The sequence below is a fragment of the Microtus pennsylvanicus genome, chromosome 11 (genome assembly GCF_037038515.1).
Source record: "Microtus pennsylvanicus isolate mMicPen1 chromosome 11, mMicPen1.hap1, whole genome shotgun sequence".
Classification (NCBI taxonomy): domain Eukaryota; kingdom Metazoa; phylum Chordata; class Mammalia; order Rodentia; family Cricetidae; genus Microtus; species Microtus pennsylvanicus.
The window spans coordinates 9,240,681-9,265,162 of record NC_134589.1 but is presented as its reverse complement, the minus strand read 5'-3'; the positions used below and the strand labels follow the sequence as shown (position 1 = coordinate 9,265,162).

At 53.7% G+C, this 24,482-nt stretch overlaps 1 protein-coding gene across 1 annotated transcript; it reads left to right on the top strand.

The window, feature by feature from the left end:
• Positions 1–1,830: 1,830 nt before the first annotated feature.
• Positions 1,831–23,546, top strand: Hid1 (HID1 domain containing). Its single transcript, XM_075990057.1, has 19 exons — positions 1,831–2,044; positions 9,122–9,271; positions 10,544–10,714; positions 11,278–11,391; positions 11,902–12,008; positions 12,207–12,323; positions 14,101–14,323; positions 14,485–14,541; positions 15,635–15,775; positions 15,935–16,025; positions 16,233–16,384; positions 16,498–16,576; positions 18,664–18,828; positions 20,410–20,637; positions 20,911–21,017; positions 21,495–21,575; positions 22,127–22,218; positions 22,362–22,520; positions 22,758–23,546. Exons 1-19 carry the CDS (start codon positions 1,979–1,981, stop codon positions 22,819–22,821), a joined length of 2,364 nt encoding a protein of 787 aa, XP_075846172.1. The 5' UTR covers positions 1,831–1,978; the 3' UTR covers positions 22,822–23,546.
• Positions 23,547–24,482: the final 936 nt, after the last annotated feature.

Below are 24,482 nucleotides of genomic sequence, written 5' to 3'. Positions count from 1 at the left end.
ATGAGTCTTTTATCCTGGGCACAAAACAAGTACGTAAAGTATTTTCACATAGGCAAGAGCCTTCTGGCAATTTGTCACATTGATAAGGAAAGAGTGATTTCTGTAAGTGTTCAAAAGTGCTATTTTACGTACTGATGATATATATATATATGCACACAGATTATTATCTTAAAATGTTCACTGTAAAAGTTGTACACCAGCCAACAGTAGAAAGCCTAGAGCACTGAGTTCATTTCTTGGCTGCACCAGCTTTTATTTCTCTTTAGTTTTTGTAGGGCTGGGGATGGAACCCAGGATCTCCTGCAGGCTAAGCCATCAGTCTACCAAGTTAGCTATATCCTGTATTCACTGTGCTTTTTTAAAGTCAAGTTTATTGAGGTACCATTTACATACAGTAAAGCTCACTCTCTTGAGGCATATCGCTAGGAGAACAATCAAACCGAAGGTTTTCATTGCCCCACAAAGTTCCCTTGTTAACTTTCTGAGTCCTCTCATCCCACTTCCCGCTTATGGCAACGACTGGTTTGTTTTCTGCTCCCACGGCCCCACTGTTTCCAGCATGTCTATAAATGGTAAAGTCATATATTGTAGCCAGGAAGGGCAGCACACATTGTAATTCCAACATGTAGGGGGTGGAAGCAGGGAGATCAGAAATTCAAGGCCAGTCGGTGTGAGGAAATGTCACCTCTTTTTTTCTACATAGTCCTGGCTGTCCTGGCTTGCTATGTAGACTAAGCATCACTTTTTTTTGGGGGGGGGGCTTCTACCTTCACTTCCCGAGTTCTGAGATTTCAGGTGTATGCCAGCTATTATTATTATGTATCCAGTTGTTTTTTTTTGTTTTTTTTTTTTTTTGATTTTTCGAGACAGGGTTTCTCTGTGGCTTTGGAGCCTGTCCTGGAACTAGTTCTGTAGACCAGGCTGGTCTCGAACTCACAGAGATCCGCCTGCCTCTGCCTCCCGAGTGCTGGGATTAAAGGCGTGCGCCACCATCGCCCGGCTCCAGTTGTTATTTTTAACTTAATAATTAGGGTGCACAAAGCCCTGGGTTCAATCTCCAGCATCTCAGAAGCCCAAGGATGGTTGCTCACACCTGTAATCCTGGCACTCGGGAAACGGATTAAAAGTTCATAAACAGTGAGTTTGAGGCCAGGCTAAGATAAACTCTCAAAACAAAGCCAACTGGGCTATCCCATGGGTAACTCCTTTCTTCTCCTAAGAGCAGGTTCTGTGATGTGGTCCTCCTGGGACACAGCGTGTCGTATGCCAGCTCCTCTGCACTTCAAGGAGTTCCCAGGGAGGTCAGGGGACCAGAAAGGTCAAGACCCGAGGGATGGAACGCTGCCAGCGAGGTGCGGAACTGCCTTCCCGGATCAGGCGCTGAGTCAGCCCCTCCTTCCACACAAGCAAGGGCTAAGCCCCCAGTTGTGGTTAGAGTAACTGCAGGGCTGGACCCATGGGTTGTACAGATCAGAAAGAGAAACAAACAAAACCCCTCAAAACCAAAAAAAAAAAAAAAGTTCCGATAACAACAGTAGGGAAGCGGGAAAGTCAGGTAGAGATGGCTGGAGGAGAGACGACAGGCCCCAGGACAGAAAGGGAATGAAGAGTCAAAGTGGGAAGCAGGGGATGAGATGCCAGGAGGATTTCCGTCTTCGGGACTAATGGACAGAAGAGAGAGGTGGAATGGGGAATAACACTCGATTGTAGAACGAAGGGCCGAAGGACCAGGATTTGGGTTCCACAGAGAACTCTGGACTTCTCTGGAGGAATAAACGGCAGGTGCGGAGGGGCGGGGCCTCGTAGGGGCGGACCTAAGGGCGGGGCTACAAGGGGCGGGGCCGACGCCGGCGGCGGGCGGGGTTCGCAGCTCCGCTCCTCCGAGAGCAGCTGGGGCCGCGGAGCTGGAGCTGGAGCCAGAGCCCGAGTCCGCGACAGAGTCGGAACCCGGGACTGGGCCGGAGCGGGCTCCATCGACATGGGGTCCGCAGACTCTAAGCTGAACTTCCGGAAGGCGGTGATCCAGCTGACCACCAAGACGCAGGTGCGCCCGGGGGCCCAGCCTCTTCATCCACCTGCCCGGCTTGGGGGCAGGGCAATGACGGGGGCTGGGTGAACTTGGCTCACTCGAGCGTAGGGTGACCAGCTAGTCCAGAGGGGGATGCTGAGACTAGCGCCGGAACGAGATCTTCCCTCTGTACCTCAGGGCTCCATCTCTACCTCTGGGAGCCCACCCTAAGCCTCTTCTCCCCTGGGAACACTCTCCCGGGCATTGCTGCTGCCACCTTAGGCTGACGTGTGCCTACTCCTAAAGCCGGCGGCGACAACGTTATCCGCCCCCTGTCCCGCCCCCCAGTGCCGGCAGCCACGCATAACCAGCCAGCTTCCCGCTCCCACCTACCCATCCATCGCCTGCTCTCCTCCCTGCCCTCAGTGCCCACGGTCCCGGACGCACGGGCCCGGGCTGACTCAATGCAAACAAAGCCGGGCCGGCGCCTGCCGGGGTCGGGGAAAACAGCTGGTGTGCGGTGGCAGCGGCGGCCTCTTCTGGGCCCTGGTTGATGCCTGCGGGCAGGGAAGGCCCAGGTCTTCCTGGGAGCTCACAGAGTGGCAGGCGGCGGCATCAGGGTAAGAAGAGGAGCTGTCCTCAGGCCTAGGAAAACCCGCTTTCCAGCTAGGGATGCTCCAGGGGCTTCTCCGGGCCCGGTGGTGCTGGTTGATTGTGCTTTCTGGTACCCGAAATGGAGATTCCGGGTTTGCGCATGAGGAGGGACTCCCAGATTGCCTTTAGTCTGTTGGAGAGGGAGCCGTAGGTACCTCCAGTCCAATCCATGCTCTCTCATTTCCCCCTGAGTCCACAAGTGTCACAGAAGCCTCCTCCTCCTCTTATCTCCACTACACACCTCTTGACCCAGCAATGGTGTGGGAAGCCCTTCTGTGGTTATTTCGAGTCTGGGCAGCTGGGAACGAACAAGCAGGCTCCTTCCTTGTTCTCCCCTTACTCCTTATTGCCAGAACCAGGCTGCTATGATCATGGAGAGAGCCAGCCATGTCCCTGGGGGACAGGGGACTGGCTGTCAGAGGGCTCTGGACCTCCTGCCATCTGGAACCCCACCCCCACCCTGCTGTTCTCTGAGCTCTATATTGTTCTTGGCCAGTTTGAGTGAGATCAGGGAAACCATCTTTCCATGGCCAACCAGTCACAGCCTCAGAGGGCCGACCTCTGCTCCCACACTCAGCTGCCCACCTTGGAAAGGTCAGGGGCTGAAAAACGAAATGCCAGGGCTTCTGTCCAGAGAGCCCATTTCCAGCTGAGAGGCCCCTGATGCAAACCAGAACTTCTTTTTGCTCCCCATGACTTGTTCCAGAACCTCAGAGATGAGACTCTAGGTCTGTGGGCAGCAGAGGAGGGTGGTGTGGGGCACCTCGCACAGCGGAGGGTGACAGAGAGGGTGTCTCCCATGTTTACTGCCTCGCTGGAAGGTGTGGTGGGCTCAGCAGGTCCCTTGGGGGCAGGATGAATTCAGACAGATCTAGGAAGGTGGGCAGTGACCTGCTTTGGCTCCCTCCCCTGAATATTGCATTTGTGTCTCTTCCTGGATTAGATGGTCTGTTCTTAGCAGAAAGGAGTCAGTTGCTTGGACCAGAGCCTAGAGTAGGCTGGGGACCTAGTCTAGGTTTCTCCCACTTCTTCTTCCCCCTCCCTCTCCCTCTTCATCTTCCCCCCCTCTCCCTCTTCCCCTTTTCCTTTTCCCCTTCTTCCTCCTCCTCCTCCTCTTTTTCTTCCACCTCTCCCACCCCTTCTTCCTCCTTCTTTTCAATTTATATTATTTAGTTTTATTTATTTTGGGGTATATGTGTGTGTCTACGTGTGTATATATGTACACTGTGGTGTATGTATGGCAGTCAGAGGACAACCTGTGGGAGTCAGCTCTCTTCTCTCACCATGCAGTCGCTAAGGGTTGGAATTAGGTTCTTAGACTTGCCTATCAGCAAGCATGAAGTGCCTTTCCTAAGTGTTTTTACCAAGAACCCTCACTGCTGAGCCATCTCACCAGGCCATGGGCTTTCGTGTAAACGTGGAACTCTCACAGGTGGGAGGGGGCCAAGACCTTAGACTCTTTGCGGTGTCAACTTTGGGCAGCTGGGATTCAAGAATCCGCGATGGTCTTCCTGGACCTGCACTCAGTATCCACAAGGTGCTTCGGGTGTGTTGACCTCAGAACGACCTCACTTCCAGGCCCTCAGAGGGTGTGCTTTGGGTAGTGGACAGTGGACTCTTTCCTGTAGCCCCGGCCTGAGCGCTCGGGTGTGAGCCTCAGCCGAAGCCTTCCCAGCCTTCCCTGCCTTCCTGCCCCGCATCCTGTTTTCTTCCTGCCCTGTTGGCCAGCCCTGGGCTGCCGGGCTTAGCTCTAACTCTGAGGCCAGCCACATTGGCTGTGTTTCCTGTCTCCTCTCTTGGCTGGCACCATAGAGTGGGGCGTTACAAGATCAGAGATTTCCCTCCACCCCAGGATCCTGCCTATCTGAGAATGCTCTGCTGCAGGCCAGGGTCAGAGCTGATAGGCAAACTCGTGTGTGCTAGAATGCTTTGATCACCTGTCAGAACAGATCATCCTCATCCAGGTAGATCACAGCTAGTTTTACTGCTTGCCACCCCCTCCCCAGAAGGAGATTATTGAAGCCTCAGCTGGGGACTGGGGAGATGGCTCAGTGGTTAAGAGGGCTCACTATTCTTTAAGATGAAGAAAAGTTCACAGCACCCATATGGGTGGCTCACAACTCCCTATGGCTCCAGCTTTGGGAGACCCAACACCTTCTTCTGACCTCTGTTCGTGCCCCACACGTGTTCAAGCACACAGAAACACACATATTCATAAATAAAAATAAAATAGTTTTTTTTAAAGCTATATCTGGTTCCCTCAACCAATGCAATTGCCTAAGGCACAGTGGGATCAGGGGAGGAGATACAGACTGAGGTTAGCGATCATGAGGTCCTATGTTCAGTCTCTGTAATGAGAGGTTGTGAAGGGGTGGCGTTTTGACTTCCACAGCCAGGTGTTGTGTAATCCCGGCACTTGGGGGTTGAGGCTGGAGGGTTATGATTGTAAGGCCAGCCTGGTCTACACAGAGAATTCCAGGCTAGCCCTGGCTACATGAAGAAGGTTGGGGTGGGCAGGAAGACACGTGCTCGTTTCTGAAGGGTTTCCCCTCTTCTTCTGGGTTCAGCCTCTAAGGCCCCTCTTAAGTCTCATTTGGATTTCAGTCCCTAGGTGATGCTTACCTAATGAACAAGGTCAGAGGTCATGCCTAGCTGTGCTCAACTGGGCTTCTGCCCCTTTAAGGGTGGTAACTACCTGGGAGGTGGGTTGGGTATTAGAGTTGGCAGATTTCCAGAGGGGCTTCCAATGGGGGGAGCTCCACAGGCCTTCTGAGGGCGACTCCTCATTCCACTGGCTCCAGGCCACTAGGACTGGGGTTCCCAGCTCCTGCCTGCCCCCCATGGGTATCAGATGGCTGTAGAGCTGAGGTCCAGCAAACCCCGCCTCCAGGGCCTCTCCCTAGGCCTTTGTTTACCTCCAGCTAACTTGCTCTACCAGTTCTGAGACAGGCTACAGCCAGGAGTTACCTAGGGCTCAGTGGAATGGGGGGCTTTTGTTCAGGGAGTGGGCACTTTGGTGAAGTGTGCATTCCCCAGCCTCGGGTTTGGGCAGCCCCCTGGCACTCAGCCTTGTCAGCACCCGCCTCAGCAGCAAGGACAGGGACAAAGGGCTGCCAGGCAGGCTCATCTAGACCTGAGTCAAGAATGTGATGACGTAGCCAGGTGGTGATGGCACAGGCCTTGAGTCCCAGCACTTGGGACGCAGAGGCAGGTGGATCTCTGTAAGAGGATCTCTGCAGGAGGGCAGCCTGGTCTACAGAGTGAGTTCAGGGACAATCAGGATACACAGAGAAACCCTGTCTGGAAACACAAACAGACAAAAAGAACGTGATGAACAGAGATTGGAACTGGAGGTTCCCGGGTAGTAGCATGCCTGTACACAGAGATGAAACACCATGACCAGAGCAGCTTGGGGAGGAAAGGGTTTATGTGGTTTACACTTCCACATCCCAGTTAACCATCAAAGAAAATCAGGGCAGGAACCCAGGCAGGGCTGGAGGCAGGAGCTGATGTAGAAGCCATGGAGAGGGTGCTGCTTACTGGCTTGCTCCCAATGGCTTGCTCAGCTTGTTTTCTTATAGAACCCAGGATCACCAACCCAGGGATAGCTGGGCTAGACCCTCCCTCATCAGCCACTAAAAAAGAAAATGTCCTATAAGCCTGCCTATAACCCAATCTTATGGAGGAATTTTCTTTTTATTCTTTTGTTTTTTTGAGACAGGGTTTCTCTGTGTAGTTGTCCTGGAAGTTACTATGTAGACCAGGCTGGCCTCAAACTCAGAGATCCAACTGCCTCTGCCTCCTGAGAGTGCTGGTTTTAAGAGGATGCATCGCTATGCCCAGCTTGAGGTTCCCGCCTGTCAGGTGATGCCAGTCTGCGTCATCAGCACGGGAGGGGGTTCTAGCGTCATCAGCGCGGGGGGGGGGATTCTAGCGTCATCAGCGCGGGAGGGGGTTCTAGCGTCATCAGCGCGGGAGGGGGTTCTAGCATCATCAGCGAGGGAGGGGGTTCTAGCATCATCAGCGCGGGAGGGGGTTCTAGCATCATCAGCACAGGAGGGGGTTCTAGCGTCATCAGCGCGGGAGGGGGTTCTAGCGTCATCAGCGAGGGAGGGGGTTCTAGCATCATCAGCGAGGGAGGGGTTCTAGCATCATCAGCGAGGGAGGGGGTTCTAGCATCATCAGCACGGGAGAGGGTTCTAGCGTCATCAGCACGGGAGGGGGTTCTAGCGTCATCCGCACAGGAGGGGGGTCTAGCGTCATCAGCGCGGGAGGGGGTTCTAACGTCATCAGCACGGGAGGGGGTTCTAGCATCATCAGCACGGGAAGGGGTTCTAGCGTCATCAGCGCGGGAGGGGGTTCTAGCATCATCAGCGCGGGAGGGGGTTCTAGCGTCATCCGCACAGGAGGGGGGTCTAGCGTCATCAGCGTGGGAGGGGGTTCTAGCGTCATCCGCACAGGAGGGGGGTCTAGCGTCATCAGCGCGGGAGGGGGTTCTAGCGTCATCCGCACAGGAGGGGGGTCTAGAGTCATCAGCGCGGGAGGGGGGTTCTAGAAATGAAATTTATCATCTAAATTGGCTGCCTTGATCCTTTACTTGTAGGGCTGTCTATATAATTCAAAGACCACAAGTTTTATGTTTAAAATTTTTGTTTTTATTTATGTGTATTTCTTTGTGTGTATGCCACAAATGTGCATGTTCCTATAGAGGCCAGAAGAGGGAGTCTGATCTTGCTTTCCTGGAGCTGAAGTTCCCTGTACCTGAATCTGAAGGAAGAGCAGCATGCACTCTTAACCTCTGAGCCATCTCCAGCCCCCATGGCCATATATGTGCTTGTCTCAATAGGGCCTTTAGGACTTTGTTAATTATCTTTTGTTCGTTCTTGAGATATGTAGCTCTGGCTGTTCTGGAACTCACTACGTATACCAGGCTGCCCTCAAACTCAGAGAGATCCACCTTCCTCTGTCTCCCTTGTGCTGGAATTAAAGGTGTGCACCACTACACCTGATATGTCAAGATAAACAATAACAACAAAACACTTCTCTGTGTATGTGTGTGGCAGGTTTATATTTGTGCAAAGTCACATATGTGTGTGGAGGTCAGGGAGCTGGTTTACTCCTTTGGATAAGGTAGATCCTGAGTTCAATATTCAGCTCATCAAATTTGGTGGCAAGCCCCTTTACCAAATGAGTCATCTGTCAAGCTCCAAGCCTATAGGACTTTGTAATTATTGTTGAAATGAGAAGCTTATAATGGGAAATGGGGGCAGCCTGAGCAAAAGCCCTAGTTTGGTTTTCTCTGTATAGAGCTTGCTGTCCTGGAAATCTCTCTGTAGATGAGGCTGGCCTTGAACTCACAGAGCTCTGCCCATCTCTGCCTCCTGAGTGTTGAGATTAAAGGTATGCACCACCACTGCCTGACTTGTGTGTGTTTTTTATTTAAAATTATTTAGTTTATGTTTGAGTGCTCCATCTGCATGTATACCCTTACGCCAGAAGAGGGCACCAGATCCCACTATAGGTGGTTTCGTGTGGTTACTAGAACTTGAACTCAAGACCTCTGGAAGAACAGCCAGTTTTCTTAACTTCTGAACCATCTCCAGTTCCATGTGTGCTGTTTTGAGACGTGGTCTGTTGAATCTCAAGCTGTCCTTGAACTCACTACGTAATTGAGGATGGCCTTGAACTTCTAATCTTAAAGTGCTGGGAGTACAGGCTCTCACCCCCCATGCTGTGTGCAGTGCCGTGATGTGTGCACAGATCCACTCCGGAACTGTGTGCACGCTGCACGAGCCCTCTATCAACAGAGTTGAGCTGATGTTTAGACTCCATCCAGCAGGCGGTGGGAACCCCAAAGGCCTTTATGTGACTTTGGCTGTTTGCTTTGGTGCCTGGGGTCAGAGGCCATTGTACAAACAGCACCAAGAGGGGTAGCATTGGAGGCTGGAGCTCCCAGAAAGTGACTGGACCTGCAGCATGGGCCAGCAGTGGATGCTGAGAGGAGCATGTGGGGAGGGGTCAGTGAGCTGGGCGTTTGGTAGATGTGCTGAAGAGGACAGCATTGGTGACTAAATGGAGTGCTTGTGTCCTTTGTTATCTTCCTTTGGGGGCAGCCATGGTCTGGCTTCTAGATGCTTGACCTCCTGGTGTGGCCTTGGGATATGGCCCAGCGAGGATGTCAGCTTCTCTTTCATGGGAGAATGAGAACTTAGCCAGGAATACACAAACCCTTGGGGACTCGGATGGTTTTAGTACCAGCTGACCCTTGACCATGTGCACCTATCTCACTGCTGACCCCCACCCCCCATCTTGTAGCAGCTGATTAAGCTCTTCCTCCAGATTGGGAGGCTCCTGGGTGCTGACTGGGATGGAGGGTAGCGTTTGTGGTCTCCTGCCAGGGGTTTGTCTGGAGCTATGGGGAAGAAGCTGTGTAACTGTGGACCCTGGATTCCCCTGTAGCCTGTGGAAGCCACCGACGATGCGTTTTGGGACCAGTTCTGGGCAGATACAGCCACCTCGGTGCAGGACGTCTTTGCATTGGTGCCAGCGGCAGAGATCCGGGCAGTGCGAGAGGAGTCACCCTCTAACCTGGCCACCTTGTGCTACAAGGTAAGGGCTGTCTGGCTCCTTACTGCTGCTTCCTTCTTTCCCAGGGTGGCTGAGTGACTGAGTCTGCAGAGAGACAGAGCACACACTCGGAATACCCCATCCCCAGGTCCTAGAGGTCTAGTCTCTTTGCCTCAAGTTCTCCTTGGTAGGGTTGAGGGGAAAGTAATCACGGCCACCGTGGAGGAGTGCTTTATCCCGCCTTGGCCGGTACTTTTCATACACTAGCTCATTTTGCTTTCCCATAAGGTGCTGTTGTTTTTTTCCTCTATTACAAATTTTAAAAAAAATTAGATTTATTTATTTTACTTTACGTGTTTGAATGTTTTGCCTGATGTATGTATGTGTTTCGTATGCATGTGTGATGCCTGAGGAGATCAGAAGAAGGAACTGGATCCCCTGGAACTGGAGTCATGGATGCTTGTGTGTCACCATTGTAGGTGCTGGGAACTGAACCTGGGTCCTCTATGAGGACGTTTGTTTTGTTTTGTTGAGACATGGTCTCTCTACATAGCCCTAGCTGTGCTAGAACTCACTGTGTAGATCAGGCTGGCCTTGAACTCATAAAGAGCCACCTGCCTCTGCCTCCTGAGTGCTGGGCTTAGAGGTGTGTACCTCCATATCTGCTTAAACAACACATATTCTTAACCTCACAGTCACCTCTCCAGCCCCAGTCCTTTTTTTAAAATTTTTAAAAAAGGCACTTCTATATGGGGTTAAACAAAAGGATTAGGAGCAAAAGAGGCTCTCAGAAGAAAATAAGGTGGGTACATACTCTTCAAGTGAGGGGTGCCGCAGATGAGGTCTTGGTCATCCAGGGGGCTGAACTCTGCTATCCTGATGCTCTGGGCTGCTTTTTGGCTTTTTTTTTTAAGATTTATTTATTTATTATGTATACAACATTCCTTCCATGTATGCTTGCCAGAAGAGGGCACCAGATCTCATTACAGAGGGTTGTGAGCCACCATGTGGTTGCTGGGAATTGAACTCAGGACCTCTGGAAGAGCAGTCAGTGTTCTTAACCTCTGAGCCATCTCTCCAGCCCTATTTGTTTGTTTTTTGAGATAGGGTTTCTCTGTGTAGCCTGGGCTGTCCTGGAACTCGCTATGTAGACCAGGCTGGCCTCGAACTCACAGAGATTCACCTGCCTCTGCTTCCCGAGTGCTTAGATTCAAGGCTTGCGTTTTAACCACATCTCATTTCCCATGAACTAGCTGACCTCTCCAGCCTGGGTGGCCTACACCCAAAGGGTCACTTCCCATGTTCTTCCCGCAGGCTGTGGAGAAGCTGGTACAAGGAGCAGAGAGTGGCTGCCACTCGGAGAAGGAGAAGCAGGTGGTCCTGAACTGCAGCCGGCTGCTCACCCGAGTGCTGCCTTACATCTTCGAGGACCCCGATTGGAGGGGCTTCTTCTGGTCCACAGTGCCCGGGGCAGGGCGTGGAGGGGTCTGTGGGCCTGGCCAGGGAGGAGGGGAGGACTCAGGCAGGGTCACTTGCTGTTGAGGAAGTGTAGGAATGGGGACTAGGGATAGGGTGCCGCTCAGGAGGAAGGAGCCAGGACCAACTTTTCAGGCCCTCAGTTTCCCTCCCAAGAGGCCTTTGCTTCCTATATCCTGGAGCGGGGTGCAGGGATAGGACCCAGTGCCTGTCGTTAGAAGGTCCAGAGGGACCAGATTTCTTGTCTTTTCCCAAACCCCACCTGCTCTGGGCTTATCTCCAGCAAGTGCCAAGGGTTGAGCCCCCATGATTTCCAAGAGGGCTGCAACACTTGAGCTTGGTGCCTGGCACCTCTGGTGAGGGGGAGATTTCCTCACTGTTCCCCAATTCCTGTCTTTGTTCTGCTCTCTTCTGGCTAAGGGAGGTTTGGGATGAGCAGGAATTCACTTCCTCTTCCTCCCTCGTCCATCTATGTATGCCTGCGGAGACCCGGTCCCTGTCCTCCACACCCTCGAGCCCTGGGACCACCTCTTCTTGGCTGGCCTCCACTGAGCAGCCTGCGTCTCTTGCAGGGGGAGGAAGAGGATGAGAACGCTCGCCCCTTGGCCGAGTCCTTGCTCCTGGCCATCGCTGACTTGCTCTTCTGCCCAGACTTCACCGTGCAGAGCCACCGGAGGAACAACGTGGTGAGACACCACGACATTGCTTCCTGGGCTCTTGAGGCCAGGAGATAGAGGGGTGGCCCAGAGAGCAAGGCTGTTAGGTCTATCTCCTGGGTGGGGGAGGGGTGGTACAGCTGGAGAGGAGCCAGCTGGTGTCCAGCTGTGCAAGGCACCTGTTGTCCTCTCTACCTGAGGTGGGAGGGGTGCAGGGCTAGAACCAGGAAAGGCCCCCAGCCTGCCACACCCCATTCCCCCAACCTTCCCCTCCCTCTTTCCTGCCTCAGACTGGACTCAGCAAGTAAAATTACCAATATAAGACTGAAGAAAACTGAGCATTTTAAGAAATCCAACCACATTTGTTTTTCTCCGTGTACATTAGAACCTGGGGCCTAGTGGGGGGCTGTCTTTAGGAGAATACTGGGGTATGTTGTGCAACTAGGGACAGTGGGAAGCTTGGGTCCTCCGGGCATGCATCATGTGGCTGTTGTTTTGTGTTCCCCACCCCAAAATCCTACAGTTCCTCTCTCTTCCCAGGACTCAGCAGAAGATGTCCATTCCCTGGACAGCTGTGAATACATCTGGGAGGCTGGTGTGGGCTTTGCTCATTCCCCACAGCCCAACTACATCCACGACATGAACCGGTGAGCTGGACCCAGGCTGGGTCTTTGCATAGCTCTGAGACCCACAGGTCTTCCAAGAAGACTGAGCCGACTTACCATCCAACCTCGGGAACAGGGGTCATTTCTTCCATGGTCCTTGGCCAGGGTGGTGGGCAGGGTTGTCAACTCCCTCCTAGAGGGAGATGGGTCCTAATGCACCCTTTCTGGTCCTTCCTGCAGGATGGAGTTGCTGAAGCTGCTGCTGACATGCTTTTCAGAGGCCATGTACCTGCCGCCATCTCCAGAAAGTGGCAGCCCCAACCCCTGGGTTCAGTTCTTTTGTTCCACAGAAAACAGGTGAGAGACTGCATGCCTTTCTAATCTTGCCTGGGCACTCGTGAGTTAAGCCCTGTTGGCTTTATTTAGGGGGAGGTGCTGTCCCCTGGTGACATGAAATCATAATTTATCTACACTCTTGAACCATCAAGGCCCCAAACCTCCTGGGGGCCCTTGGGTGTCCCAGGTCCAGGTCTCCTAGCTGTTTTTTTTTTTTTGGTTTTTCGAGACAGGGTTTCTCTGTGGCTTTGGAGACTGTCCTGGAACTAGCTCTGTAGACCAGGCTGGTCTCGAACTCACAGAGATGCGCCTGCCTCTGCTTTCCAAGTGCTGGGATTAAAGGCGTGCGCCACCACCGCCCGGCTTCCTAGCTGTTTTTTCTTCTTTTCTCTTTTCTTTTTCTTTTTTGAGACAGTTTCTCTGTGCAACAGGCTGGCCTGGAACTTGCTTTGTAGACCAAGCTGGCCTCGAACTCACAGAGCTCTACCTGCCTCTGCCTCTGTTAGGATTAAAGGCGTGCGCCACCTTTCATCTGGAATCACATTGTTCATTACAAATAGAATGTGAGTAGCTTGATAGGCGTCTCTGTGTGTAGAGTACTTGCCTAGTGTGCATGGAGCCCTGGGTTTGACCACCAGCACCATGTAAACTGGGTGTGAACTGGGTGTGGTGGTACACAACTCTAATCCCAGCATTCCAGAGGTGGAGGAGGCAGAAGAAGTAATAAATTTAGGGTCATCACTGGCTACTAGTGAGTTTTAGGCTAGCCTGGGGTATGTAAGATCCTGTCCCAAAAGCAAAAAGAAAGGAAATTAATTTGTATATTTTATTGAACTCAAGTGTGTTTTAAAAAGTGAGCGCTATCTTTGCAATGAATTTATAGAACTATGGAGATCATCTGCGTTTCCTTCGCTTACGCTTCTTTCCCCACCTCCAGTGTGTAGTTAGTACTTCCTGCACACTTCATCAGGACCAACCACTCAATAGCACTCAGCAGCCAGCCACATGGGACCTGTGGCTGTCCTTTAGGTCAGGGGGTGGAGAAGAGGAGAGGTCTGGACCAGGAGGGGACACTCACGAGTACAAGTGGGTGTCGCACAGTCATCCGTGGGACACAATATTTGAAACATGCACTCCAACTGGGCATGCCCAGCTCTAGGCGGCTATGATGCTGGCTCAGGTGCTGGCATTCTGAAACTTTTAACCTTCCCGCTTCTGGACTCTGATCCCTGCATAGCACGGCTTGCCTTCTCTGTGTTTTGAGGGCTTCCTGCTGGACTTCTTTTTATCCCCAGAAGAGGAGGGCTCCCACCCAGTCACAGTCAGAGGCTGGCCAGAGTTTCTCCTCATGGCTGCATCAGATAAACGGCCACTCTTTGTTGCTTGTTTAACTGCTGGATCTCAATCTCCTCACCTGTAAGATGAGGAACTTGAACGCCGACATCTTCTGGACCCAGTTCACATCATTCTGTGGCCCGGGAGCTGGGGGATGGAACTGGGTCCTGCTCCCCAAGGGGAAGCTGTGTTCCCCTGCTCTTCTAACTGCTTGTCTGAAGCCCCTGAGCACTGAGAAGGGTGTGAGCATGTTCTCCACAAGGAGCCCCTCACCCTTGGCCCAGCCTGGCCCTGGTCAGGGTCAGCTCCATGCATGGATAGGGAGGGTCTTTTCTACTCAGGAAGGGACACTACTGCCTCCCTGGTCCTAGCCTGCAGCCCAGTAGCTCAGCAGCTTCTTCTGTGGCCTGAGAGGCAGGCCCAGGGGAGCAGCCCTGCAGCTCTGCTCCGCTCTCCCCTGCAGACACGCACTGCCTCTCTTTACCTCGCTCCTCAACACCGTGTGTGCCTATGACCCTGTGGGCTACGGCATCCCCTACAACCACCTGCTCTTCTCGGACTACCGGGAGCCCTTGGTGGAGGAGGCCGCTCAGGTGCTTATTGTCACCTTGGACCATGACAGTGCCACCAGCACCACGCCCACTGTGGATGGCACCACCACGGGCACTGCCATGGACGATGCTGATGTAAGGACGGGATGGAGAGGTGGCTGGAGGCAGATGGTATCTCTTAGCAGAGGTCCTGGGCAAGAGGCACACCATGGGAGGGGCCCTGGGGGCGTTCAACTGCTGCTGCCCAGGCTCACCAGAGTGGAGCATCTGCTCATCATAGCTCCTCCCCTTGGCAGCCTCCGGGGCCTGAGAACCTGTTTGTGAACTACCTGTCCCGGATTCATCGTGAGGAGGTGAGCCGGGCATAGCTGGAGGACTCTAACTGCCCACCTTCTGCAGCGGCTGTGGGGATAGAGGAGTCCTGTCCTTCTGCATTTCATGCATGGCCACCCTAAGTTAAATAGTGATGGCAATGTTTGGGAGATTTTGAGGTGCAGAAAGGGCTGATGGGAGTTGGGGCTGTGTGGCTCAGATGGTAGAGCACTTGCCTGACATGCACAAAACCCTCCCTCCATCCCCAGCACCACACAACCAGGCGCGTGACTGTAATGCCAGCATTTGGGAAGTGGAGGCAGGAGGCTTAAAAGTTTAGTCATTCTTGGCTAGCCTGGACTACAGGACACCCTGTCTTTAAAAGTAAATAAATAAGCCAGGTGTAGCAGCACTTGTCTTTAATCCCAGCACTCGAGTGGCAGGCGGATCTCTGTGTTCAAGGCCAGCCTGGTCTACAAATGAAGTCCCAGAACAGCCAAAAATAAAAACAAAAACAAGTAAATAAATGAAAGAAGGAAAGAAAATAAAGGGCTCAGGCCCCGAATGCACCAGGGTAACCAAGGCAGCTTCCCAAAGGAAGGGGTTGCTGTAATGTTGGGGTTCAGAGGTGGCTTTAATGTCCAGGCAGACTCAGGGAGAGGGGAGGTGCCACAGTTCCTGGGACTCTAACTTCTGCAGATGCACAGTGAGGGACTATAGCTGAGCCAGCCCTCCCCACCCCCCAAGATCAAAGTAGAACATAGCCCAGCTTGTGTGGTGTGCCCAGTAAATGAGAGCTCTATGAGAACCGGGGAGCACTTCTTGTGTGTGATGGGGAAGGGGCTGGAGGCGCTGGGGGGAGGGGCAAAGGCTAGTCCCTGTCAATCCAGGTGGTCAGGGAGCCTGGTTCAGAGGTCCATCTGGGGGTTACCGGGAGTTTCAACCTTGCGTAGGGGGTCCTCTGACTTGCTGGAGGGAAGGCAGAGGCTCAGTTTTCTGGGGTGCTAGCAGTAATGTCCAAACCTAAGCCCCTCTATTGGAGATTGTAAGGTTATGGGAGAGTGAGGAGGCATTTGCAGGGGTATCCTGAGCTGGAGGGAGCCAGGCTGGAAGGAGCCCTGTTCTGTCCCCCAGGACTTCCAGTTCATCCTCAAGGGCATAGCTCGGCTGCTGTCCAACCCCCTGCTCCAGACCTACCTTCCCAACTCCACCAAGAAAATCCAGTTCCATCAGGAGCTGCTGGTTCTTTTCTGGAAACTCTGCGATTTCAACAAGGTGAGTGGGCTCTGAGGGCTATAGACATGGAGGGACAGAGCTGATGATTTAGCGGGGTCCACAGGGTCCAAGGACTGGCATAGCTTGGGGGTGGGACAAGGTGGGGCGGAGCCAGTCCTGGCACTGACCCAGCCCACCTGTTCCCTCTCTCATTCCCAGAAATTCCTCTTCTTTGTCCTGAAGAGCAGTGACGTGCTGGATATCCTGGTCCCCATCCTCTATTTTCTCAACGACGCCCGGGCAGATCAATGTATGACAGCATGGGCCTGTGATCCCGGGGTGGATATGGGGTCTCGTTTCTGGTGGGGTCCAGCCAGTGTGTCCTGCCTCCCAGAAACTCAAGCCCAGTGTCCTAACCTTCCATAAGGAGCCCCCTCAGGCCCCTGTAGACGGGTCTTTGCTGAGTTCTCCCCTCCCCTTCCTGCCCGTGTGACACTTCCTATGTTGTGTGCCTCAGCTCGGGTGGGCCTGATGCATATTGGGGTCTTCATCCTGCTGCTTCTGAGTGGGGAGAGGAACTTTGGGGTCCGACTGAACAAGCCCTACTCAGTGCGCGTGCCCATGGACATCCCTGTCTTCACAGGCACACATGCAGATTTGCTCATCGTGGTAAGGGTGTGTGTGTGTGTGCATGGTCTGACTTGGGGGCTTGGGGGTGACATTCTCTTCTTGAGTCTGGAGATGGTGGTTCATTCACGCCATCCCCCTTCCTCCCTGCATAGGTATTCCACAAGATCATTACCAGTGGTCACCAGCGGCTACAACCCCTCTTTGACTGCCTGCTCACCATTGTGGTCAACGGTAAGAGCCCAGAGCCTAAGTTCCCCAAGCTCACCAGCAGGTGGCGCCAGGCCACAGGCCAACCAGCCATCAGGTCCCTGCCTGGCTTTATCGCCTGGAATAAGACAGCCACATGTTACTGCTGATTTTTTTTGTATAGTATAAGAGGCAACAGGGACAGGTGATAAATGCTTCAGAGTCTATGAAATGGCCCAGAGGATAAAAGCTCTTGCCATGCAATTTGGGGTGTAAAAGTGGAAGGAGAGAATTGACACCACCAAGTTGTCCTGTGACCTTCTCTCTCTCTCTCTTTCTCTCCCCCTCTCTCTCTCTCTCTCTCTCTCTCTCTCTCTCTCTCTCTCTCTCTGTCACACACACACACACTCGTGCACACGATAATAGATAAAATTTCTAAAAAGCTTTAGAATACACTTTATATAATCTTCTAAATTCAAAACACCTCCTCTTATATATGAAGAAAGTATAAAACCCATTGAGGTAGTTTATGTCCTGTTCATATCCAGTCTTCAAAGTCTTGTGTGTGCTCTGTTCACACAGAACATCTCAGTGGACACTGGCTATGTGGCAGACATTGGATGGCCACATATGGCTGCTGGCTAGCTATTGGGTAGCAGAGGTTTGGGCTATTGGAGTTACAATGTGAGGCTATCAACAGCATCTTCAGGGCCTGCAGGCTGCTCTCCGGGAATGGAGGCAGGAGGGCTCAGGCTAGCTGGGGGTCCTGCACGGTGGGTAGCTAGAGCGGAATGACTTTCGTGAATGTCTCTTGGCCACTGTGGTTCCTTGATAGATCCCGTTTACATTTCTGTTGCCGTAACAAAGATCCTTGCATTTATTTGGCTTTATAATTCCAGGTCACAGCCCGTCATTGCGGGGAAGTCAAGGCAGGCACTGAAGCAGCTAGTCATAGGACATACACAGCCAGGAACTGAGAGACAGACCCTTGCTTGCTGCCTGGCAGCATAGGCTCAGCTAGATTCCTTACTCTTAACTGTTCAGGGCCCAGCTTAGGGAATGGTGCCACCCACATTTGTAGGGGGCCTTCCCACTTTAATTAACAGTCAAGGCGCTGCCCCCCAGACATGCCCAACATGAACATGATCTAGAAAATTCCTCGTCGCGCTCTCTTCCCAGGTGATAGTGAAGACTAGCATGCTGACCGTACTGTCGTTTGAACTCCTGAGTGTCTGGGGTGGCACCGTGGGTCCTGAGGTCTCTAGCTGGGTTATGAGCTCTGTACCTTCCCTTAGATGGTCCACCGGTTCTATTTTCACGAGTCCTAACCGAGTGCCTAACAAGCAAGGGCAGCTCTGAGAATGCCCTTGTGACCAACGTCTGAGTCCCTGTTCCCACCCTCTGGGGCCTTCAGCAGAGTCAGGCGGGGGAAAAGGACACACACAGGTCAGCTGCGGTTTCCTCTTTGATTCCCACTCGCAAAGCTGTCCCAAGGAATACAAACCTCATGACAGCAACCTGTTACTCTTGAATGGTGTCACATCCCGTGTGAGTGCCCCTGCCCTGTCATTTTATTGCTGGGGAACTTGGGCTTGGTTTATAGCCTTCTCTAAACCCCAGGTTCTTTATCTACATCCTTGTCCCTGTCCTTCCTCCCTCTGTATCGGGGAGACGCCTGGGAGAAATGATCCTGGTGTGCCTTTGAGGTTGTGGGGTGGTGGAGGCCGGTCTTTGTCGGGGGGGGGTGTCCCTGCAGGTAGCTGGGGACAGCGGGTATCTGTTGTTGAGGTGAGCGGTTCTGCCCTGGCCTGGGATTTTCAGGGCTGGCCCTCCCTTACAGTGTGGGGGTCCCTCAGGCAGCTGGGGACAGTGGGGATCCGTTGAGGTGAGCGGTTGTGCCCTGGCCTGGGATTTTCAGGGCTGGCCCTCCCTTACAGTGTGGGGGTCCCTCAGGCAGCTGGGGACAGTGGGGATCCATTGAGGTGAGCGGTTGTGCCCTGGCCTGGGATTTTCAGGGCTGGCCCTTCCTTACAGTGTGGGGGTCCCTGCAGGCAGCTGGGGACAGCGGGGATCTGTTGAGGTGAGCGGTTGTGCCCTGGCCTGGGATTTTCAGGGCTGGCCCTCCCTTACAGTGTCACCCTACCTCAAGAGCCTGTCCATGGTGACTGCCAACAAGTTGCTGCACCTGCTGGAGGCCTTCTCTACCACCTGGTTCCTCTTTTCGGCATCCCAGAACCACCACTTGGTCTTCTTTCTCTTGGAGGTCTTCAACAACATTATCCAGTACCAGTTTGATGGTGAGGCCTGACCTGAGCCCCTGGCTTGGCTTAGGGGAAGTCCTGGTCCAGGGATCTTGCCTGTTAGCTTAACATCTGTCCCAGGGATCCGTCAGTGCGCGCTTACTGAGTGCCTGCAGTGCACCTGGGCACAGGGAGCACAGCAGGGAATCAAAGCATGTGTTCCTCATCCCTCCTAGAGCTTAGAGCTGGGGCATGGAGTCACAGAGGAGGGCCTTAGGCTGACAACCCGACCCCAAAGAGTTCATTTAGCTTTGGGTACCTGGAAAACTCAGAGCGTCAAGAGCCTGCCGGCTGCCACAACAGATGTCTTACTGGGGTCACCGGTGCAAGCCAGACCTTGCCACCCACGTGCTCTGTGACCGTCTCTGAGCCTTGGTCCCCATTTGTGGGATGCTCATAATGATACCGCTGTGAGTCCCTCTCGCAGGGTGCACACCTTTAGTCCCAGCGCTTGGGAGGCAGAGGCAGGGGGACCTCTGAGTTTGAGGCCAGCCTGGGCTACAGAGTGAGTTCCAGGACAGCTAGGGCTACACAGAGAAACCCTGTCTTAAAAAACAAAACCAAGCAAAACTAAACAACCAAAAAGGCCCTTTCTTAGAGATTATTGGGGGGAAATTAGTAACTCAAAAAAAAAAGCACTTGGCACAGCATCTAGCAACTCAAATATTTGCAATATACATATATATATGTGTATATATATGAATATATATATACACATATATACGTATATATACATACATATGTGTATATATATATGTGAATGATGGATGAACGTGAGGTGGGCAGAAAAGCACTGCATGGCAAGGGAATGTCCAAAGGCCCTGGGGTGGGTGCTAAACTGAAAGCAGTATGGTACGACACAGGACTGGAGAGGTAGACGGGGCCATCGAGGGTTCTGGGAAGCCCTCACACCTCCCCCTGATAGCTGTGGGAATGTAGGTAGATGACGGAGGACGGGCACATGCAGCAGCGTCCTCCTGGACTTCTCCGTGATGCTGAGAGGGTGACAGATTTAATTCTGGGTTGATGAGGACACGGTAGGGCTCAGGTTGCCCCCCCCCATGCCAGAATATACCCCCTTAGCGCTGGGCTGCAAGGGGATTTCAAGATATACCAAGATACTGAGAGAACTCGGAGCTTAGCTGTTTCCCACAGCCTAACGTCTGGGCACCCCAACAACCTAATTTATTCCCTCCAAAAAAAAATCTTCCTTCCTCCTCCTCCTCCTCCTCCTCCTTCTTCTTCTTCTTTCTCTTCCTCTTCCTCCTCCTCATCTTCTTCTTTTTCCTCCCTTTTTGGCTCCCTAATACCTAACTCCTTGGTATGTCCTACAGCCTGATTTCTTGACATCCCATAGCCTAACAACAGGCACCCCACAACCTAACTTTTGGGGATCTTCCATATCTACGATGACCACTGACACCCATACAGCCAGGCCTGTCCTGCTCTGGATACCCTGTACCGGTTCTTATCCCTGGGGAAGAGACCCTGCTGTCTCACAGACTGCCCTCTGGTCCTGGAAGCCATCCCAGAGGCAGAGTGGGAAGCAAAGCGAGGCCAGACGTGTTCCTCCCACAGGCAATTCCAACCTGGTCTATGCCATCATTCGTAAGCGTGGCGTCTTCCACCAGCTGGCCAACCTGCCCACGGACCCACCCTCCATCCACAAGGCACTTCAGCGGCGGAGGAAGACGCCGGAGCCCCTGTCCCGTGCTGGTTCCCAGGAGGGCGCTTCCATGGAGGGTTCCCGCCCTGCTGCCCCTGCAGAACCGGGGACCCTTAAGACTAGCCTGGTGGCCACTCCAGGTCTGGATGCTTTTAGTGTGGGAGAGTGTGTGACTTGGCTAGAGATGTCATTGTTAGGGAGTGGGTGTGATCTCTGGGGTGTCATTCCTGTCTAGGAAGCTGAGGAAAAGGAATTCAATAGCCTGTGGGGGTGGCAGTATTGGGTGGGCCTGGAAAGGTAGCTTGACAGGGCTCAGAGCTGAAGGCAGCTGTAGGAGGAAAGGACACACACAACCTCTGGGGCCAGAAGGGGCACTATAGCGTGTTCCTCTCCCCTTCCTGTGTCCCACCCAGGCATTGACAAGCTGACAGAGAAATCTCAGGTCTCAGAGGATGGTACCTTGCGGTCCCTAGAGCCCGAATCCCAGCCAAGCTCAGTAGAAGGCAGCCCGTCTGAGGGGGTAGGTATTGGGGATGCCTGGGGCACAGTTCGGAGCATAACTTCATTGCCTTTTTCTCTGAACTCTGAAGTGTAGGAGTGGGCAAGGCCAGGACATTCTGAAGTTGCTGTATTGGAGCAAGGGAATCAGGGCTGCCATCGCTGAACCAGGGAGAGGGAGCCCTTTACGACCTTCCCTGTTTACTGGTCACAGCAAAGCCCTGTGACCTTCGGGTTCCTCATCCATCAGCCTTATCTGAGTCCGGCCTTTACCCTGCCCTCTCTGTGAGCCCCTGGCCCTAAACCTGTCACTGGGCTGGGCTGGGCCGGGCCAGGCCTTGGGCTCAGGGCAAAGGGTACAGGACTAGACCTATCTCTCAGACGCAGTCAACCTCCCTGTAGCCCTGTAGTGGGGTCAGCGGGGGACACATTGTTGCTCTATGACCGCACCCTGTACTCATTCCTTCCCTGGTCACTTCCATTCCTTCCGGGGAACCAGGAGCCTAGCCAAACATGGAGAGAGCAGCGGCGATTGTCCAACACATCAACTGGTGGTCAGTGGAACCCGACATCAGATTGGGTGAGGGACATAGCCAGGGGATCTGGAAACTGGGGTTTGGGTAGATGGCATGGAGCAGGGTCTGTCCAAGCTCCAGCTCTGGAAAGACTGGGGTGAGAAGACCAAAGACGTTTGGTCTAGAAGCCAGGCTGAGGGACATCCCTTCCAGCTGTCCTTCCTTCCTCCGTCTGACCTTTTAGTAGTTGCCCAGAGGACTGATTCTTTCATCAGTCACCCTTACTAGTTCCTCCCCAAATTGCTTCCGCTCCCTGTGTGTTTCCTGTGAGCCCTACTGATGGCTGTGGACGGGGATAATAACCATCCCTATGATCGCGCCATCCAGCCACTGCGAGGATTAAAGGGGAAGGTCTTCCGGAAGGCAGGAGGCACAGCAGCTGGCCTGTGGGCACTGCTCAGCACGGCCTGGGCTCTTCCCGTTAGCAACAGTTCCCCTTCACAGGCCCTGCTTGAGACAGGCCATTGATCACAGCGTCACACTCCCTGTCCTGGGGAGCCCGTGGCTCTGGGTCAGGGTCAAGCCTGTCTCTTAGCTTTGGGCATGGCTCTCACAGATCCTGTCCTGGAAGTCGAAGTTGCCGCTCCAGACCATCATGCGCCTGCTGCAGGTGCTGGTGCCCCAGGTAGAGAAGATTTGCATTGACAAGTGAGTCTGGAAACTGGGTACCAACCTAGGTGGCCCTGGAGAGGGGCCAGCCCAGGCTTGGGGCAGAGGTGACGGGAGCACACGCCCCAGGGTTCCAGGTTCAGTCTCCAGGAACATTCTAGTGGTCCCACCTTTTTCTCTAGGGGCCTGACAGATGAATCAGAGATCCTGAGGTTCCTGCAACACGGCACCCTAGTGGGGCTTCTGCCTGTACCCCACCCCATCCTCATCCGAAAGTACCAGGCGAACTCAGGCACTGCCATGTGGTTCCGCACCTACATGTGGGGTGTCATCTATTTGAGGTGGGCCTTGCGAGGGGTCGGGAAGTTACACCCTGGGGTGGAGATGGTTGTCTCCTTGAGGAGTACCCACCGGGGGATTTAGCTCTGGGTTCCTCTCATCCACAGTGGGGCCAATGTTGAGGGTGGGCACTCTTCATCCAGACTGGGGGCATCAGGATGGGTGGGGGCCTTGTAGCTACCTAGCTCTTTCTCCAAGGTACCCCCCTTCTAGAAGGTGATAGCCCACTCCCTCTATAGGAACGTGGACCCGCCCATCTGGTACGATACGGACGTGAAGCTGTTTGAGATCCAGCGGGTGTGAGGATGGGGACCTGAGGGAACAGGGCCAGGAGGGCTGGTCCTAGACCCCAGTGCTCCCCAACCTAAAGGACCGTGATCAGGGCGAGGGGCAAGTAGGTTGGTCAGTCCTGGCTGGCAGGTCCCAGGTGCCCATTGTGGCTGGAGACAACAGGGTGAAGAAAGCCTGTCCTCTAGGCTGTTCTCCTAGGAGCCTTTTGCCTCCGGAGATACAAGCCCCACCAGAGCCCTTGCCCACCTTGGCTCCTCCTCCAAGACCTGCCCTTGTGCCGTCTGCTCCTGGAAGCTGCCAGCTCACTGTGCCCTAATAGGTTTTCCCAAAAAAGCCATGTGCTGTCCCTTGGGGCACCTGGTCATGGTGAAGGAAGTCCTGGCTACCTAGCTGGAGACTACTGGTCCAGGCCCACTCCTTGCCAGGGCTCCTGGAGAAAGGGTGGCTGAGCTGCTGGCCGAGGAGGCTGGGGCTGACAGCCTAGAGAGCAAATCTGATGAGTATGTTTTAGGAGTGGGGTGTCGAGGGCCCCCTGTTCCTGTCTTTGGGTCGGCGGATGTTGCCTGACCGGTGGGGCCTGAAGAATGTCAGTGTCCCTGCCCTACCTACTGCCTGGGTGGTGGGGGAAGCAGGACTCCGCCAGCCAGCTCTGGCCTCTGGGTCTCCCTGCCTCCCCTGTGTCATGCACTCTTTGTTCTGCACAATCAGCCACCTTACACAATAAAAATGTCCCTCTCTCTGTGCCTCTCTCTGTGCCTGGGGTTGGGGGAAGTACCTGACTGGGGCTCTTATTTCAGCACAGTTGGGGACTCTGCAGCCCAGAGCCCATCCCCTGAGGTCTCTTGCTCTCTGACTGAGCTGGTCATCTGTCATTGTGGGGAGGAGGACATAGGGCTGCAGGATCTGTCACCCAGTGTTTGGCTATGGCAACCCAGAGTAAAGTTCACACAGGAGAGACCAAAGGCCTGCCTAAGTTCTTTGCATGACCTCAGGTAGTCAGAACAAGTGTTGAGGGGCCTGGAGCCTGGGGCCTGGTTTGACAGTGTATGACTTAATAGTGTGTGGCTTCATGGGAGCAGGGGAGTTTCAGAAAGGGCAGAGCTTTGGCTGCAGGGCCAGGGCCACACGCTTTGGGCCCTGGACATATTTGTTCTGAGCTCAGAGAAATGGGTGGGGTGCTGGTGTTGCCAGCTTGCTCACCTTCTTCCTGGCCACCAGTGGCTCAGGGGACCAGGCCTGGGCACTGGGCAAGCAGAGGCCACAGTGACCATCCATAGTGAGCAAGTTGCAGAAATGTCCTGGAGACTGTTCCAAGACAGTGCAGGCCAAGGGTGGAGGTCGGGGCTCTGCAATCCTAGACTCATCTCTTCCTGCCTCTGTCCGTGGACCAGACGGAGAGTACCTGGTGTCCACCGCTCCTGGCTGAGGAACGGGACTGCCTTGCTTGAGTCCTCTCAAGGACCATTCTGTTGGCCACACCTGGAGTGGCAGGTCTGTCTCCAGGAACAAATGCCGCAGAGGCTGAATGGAATCAATCAAACAAACAGGGTTTATGGAAGCAGGAAAGAGCTGTTGAGCCCTGCCCGGCAGCTAATTAAGGAGCTCGTTAGAAGATGGGGGAGAGGGGCGGGGCCGCTGCCAAGCTCAGAGGGCCGGGTTCTCAGTTCCCAGTA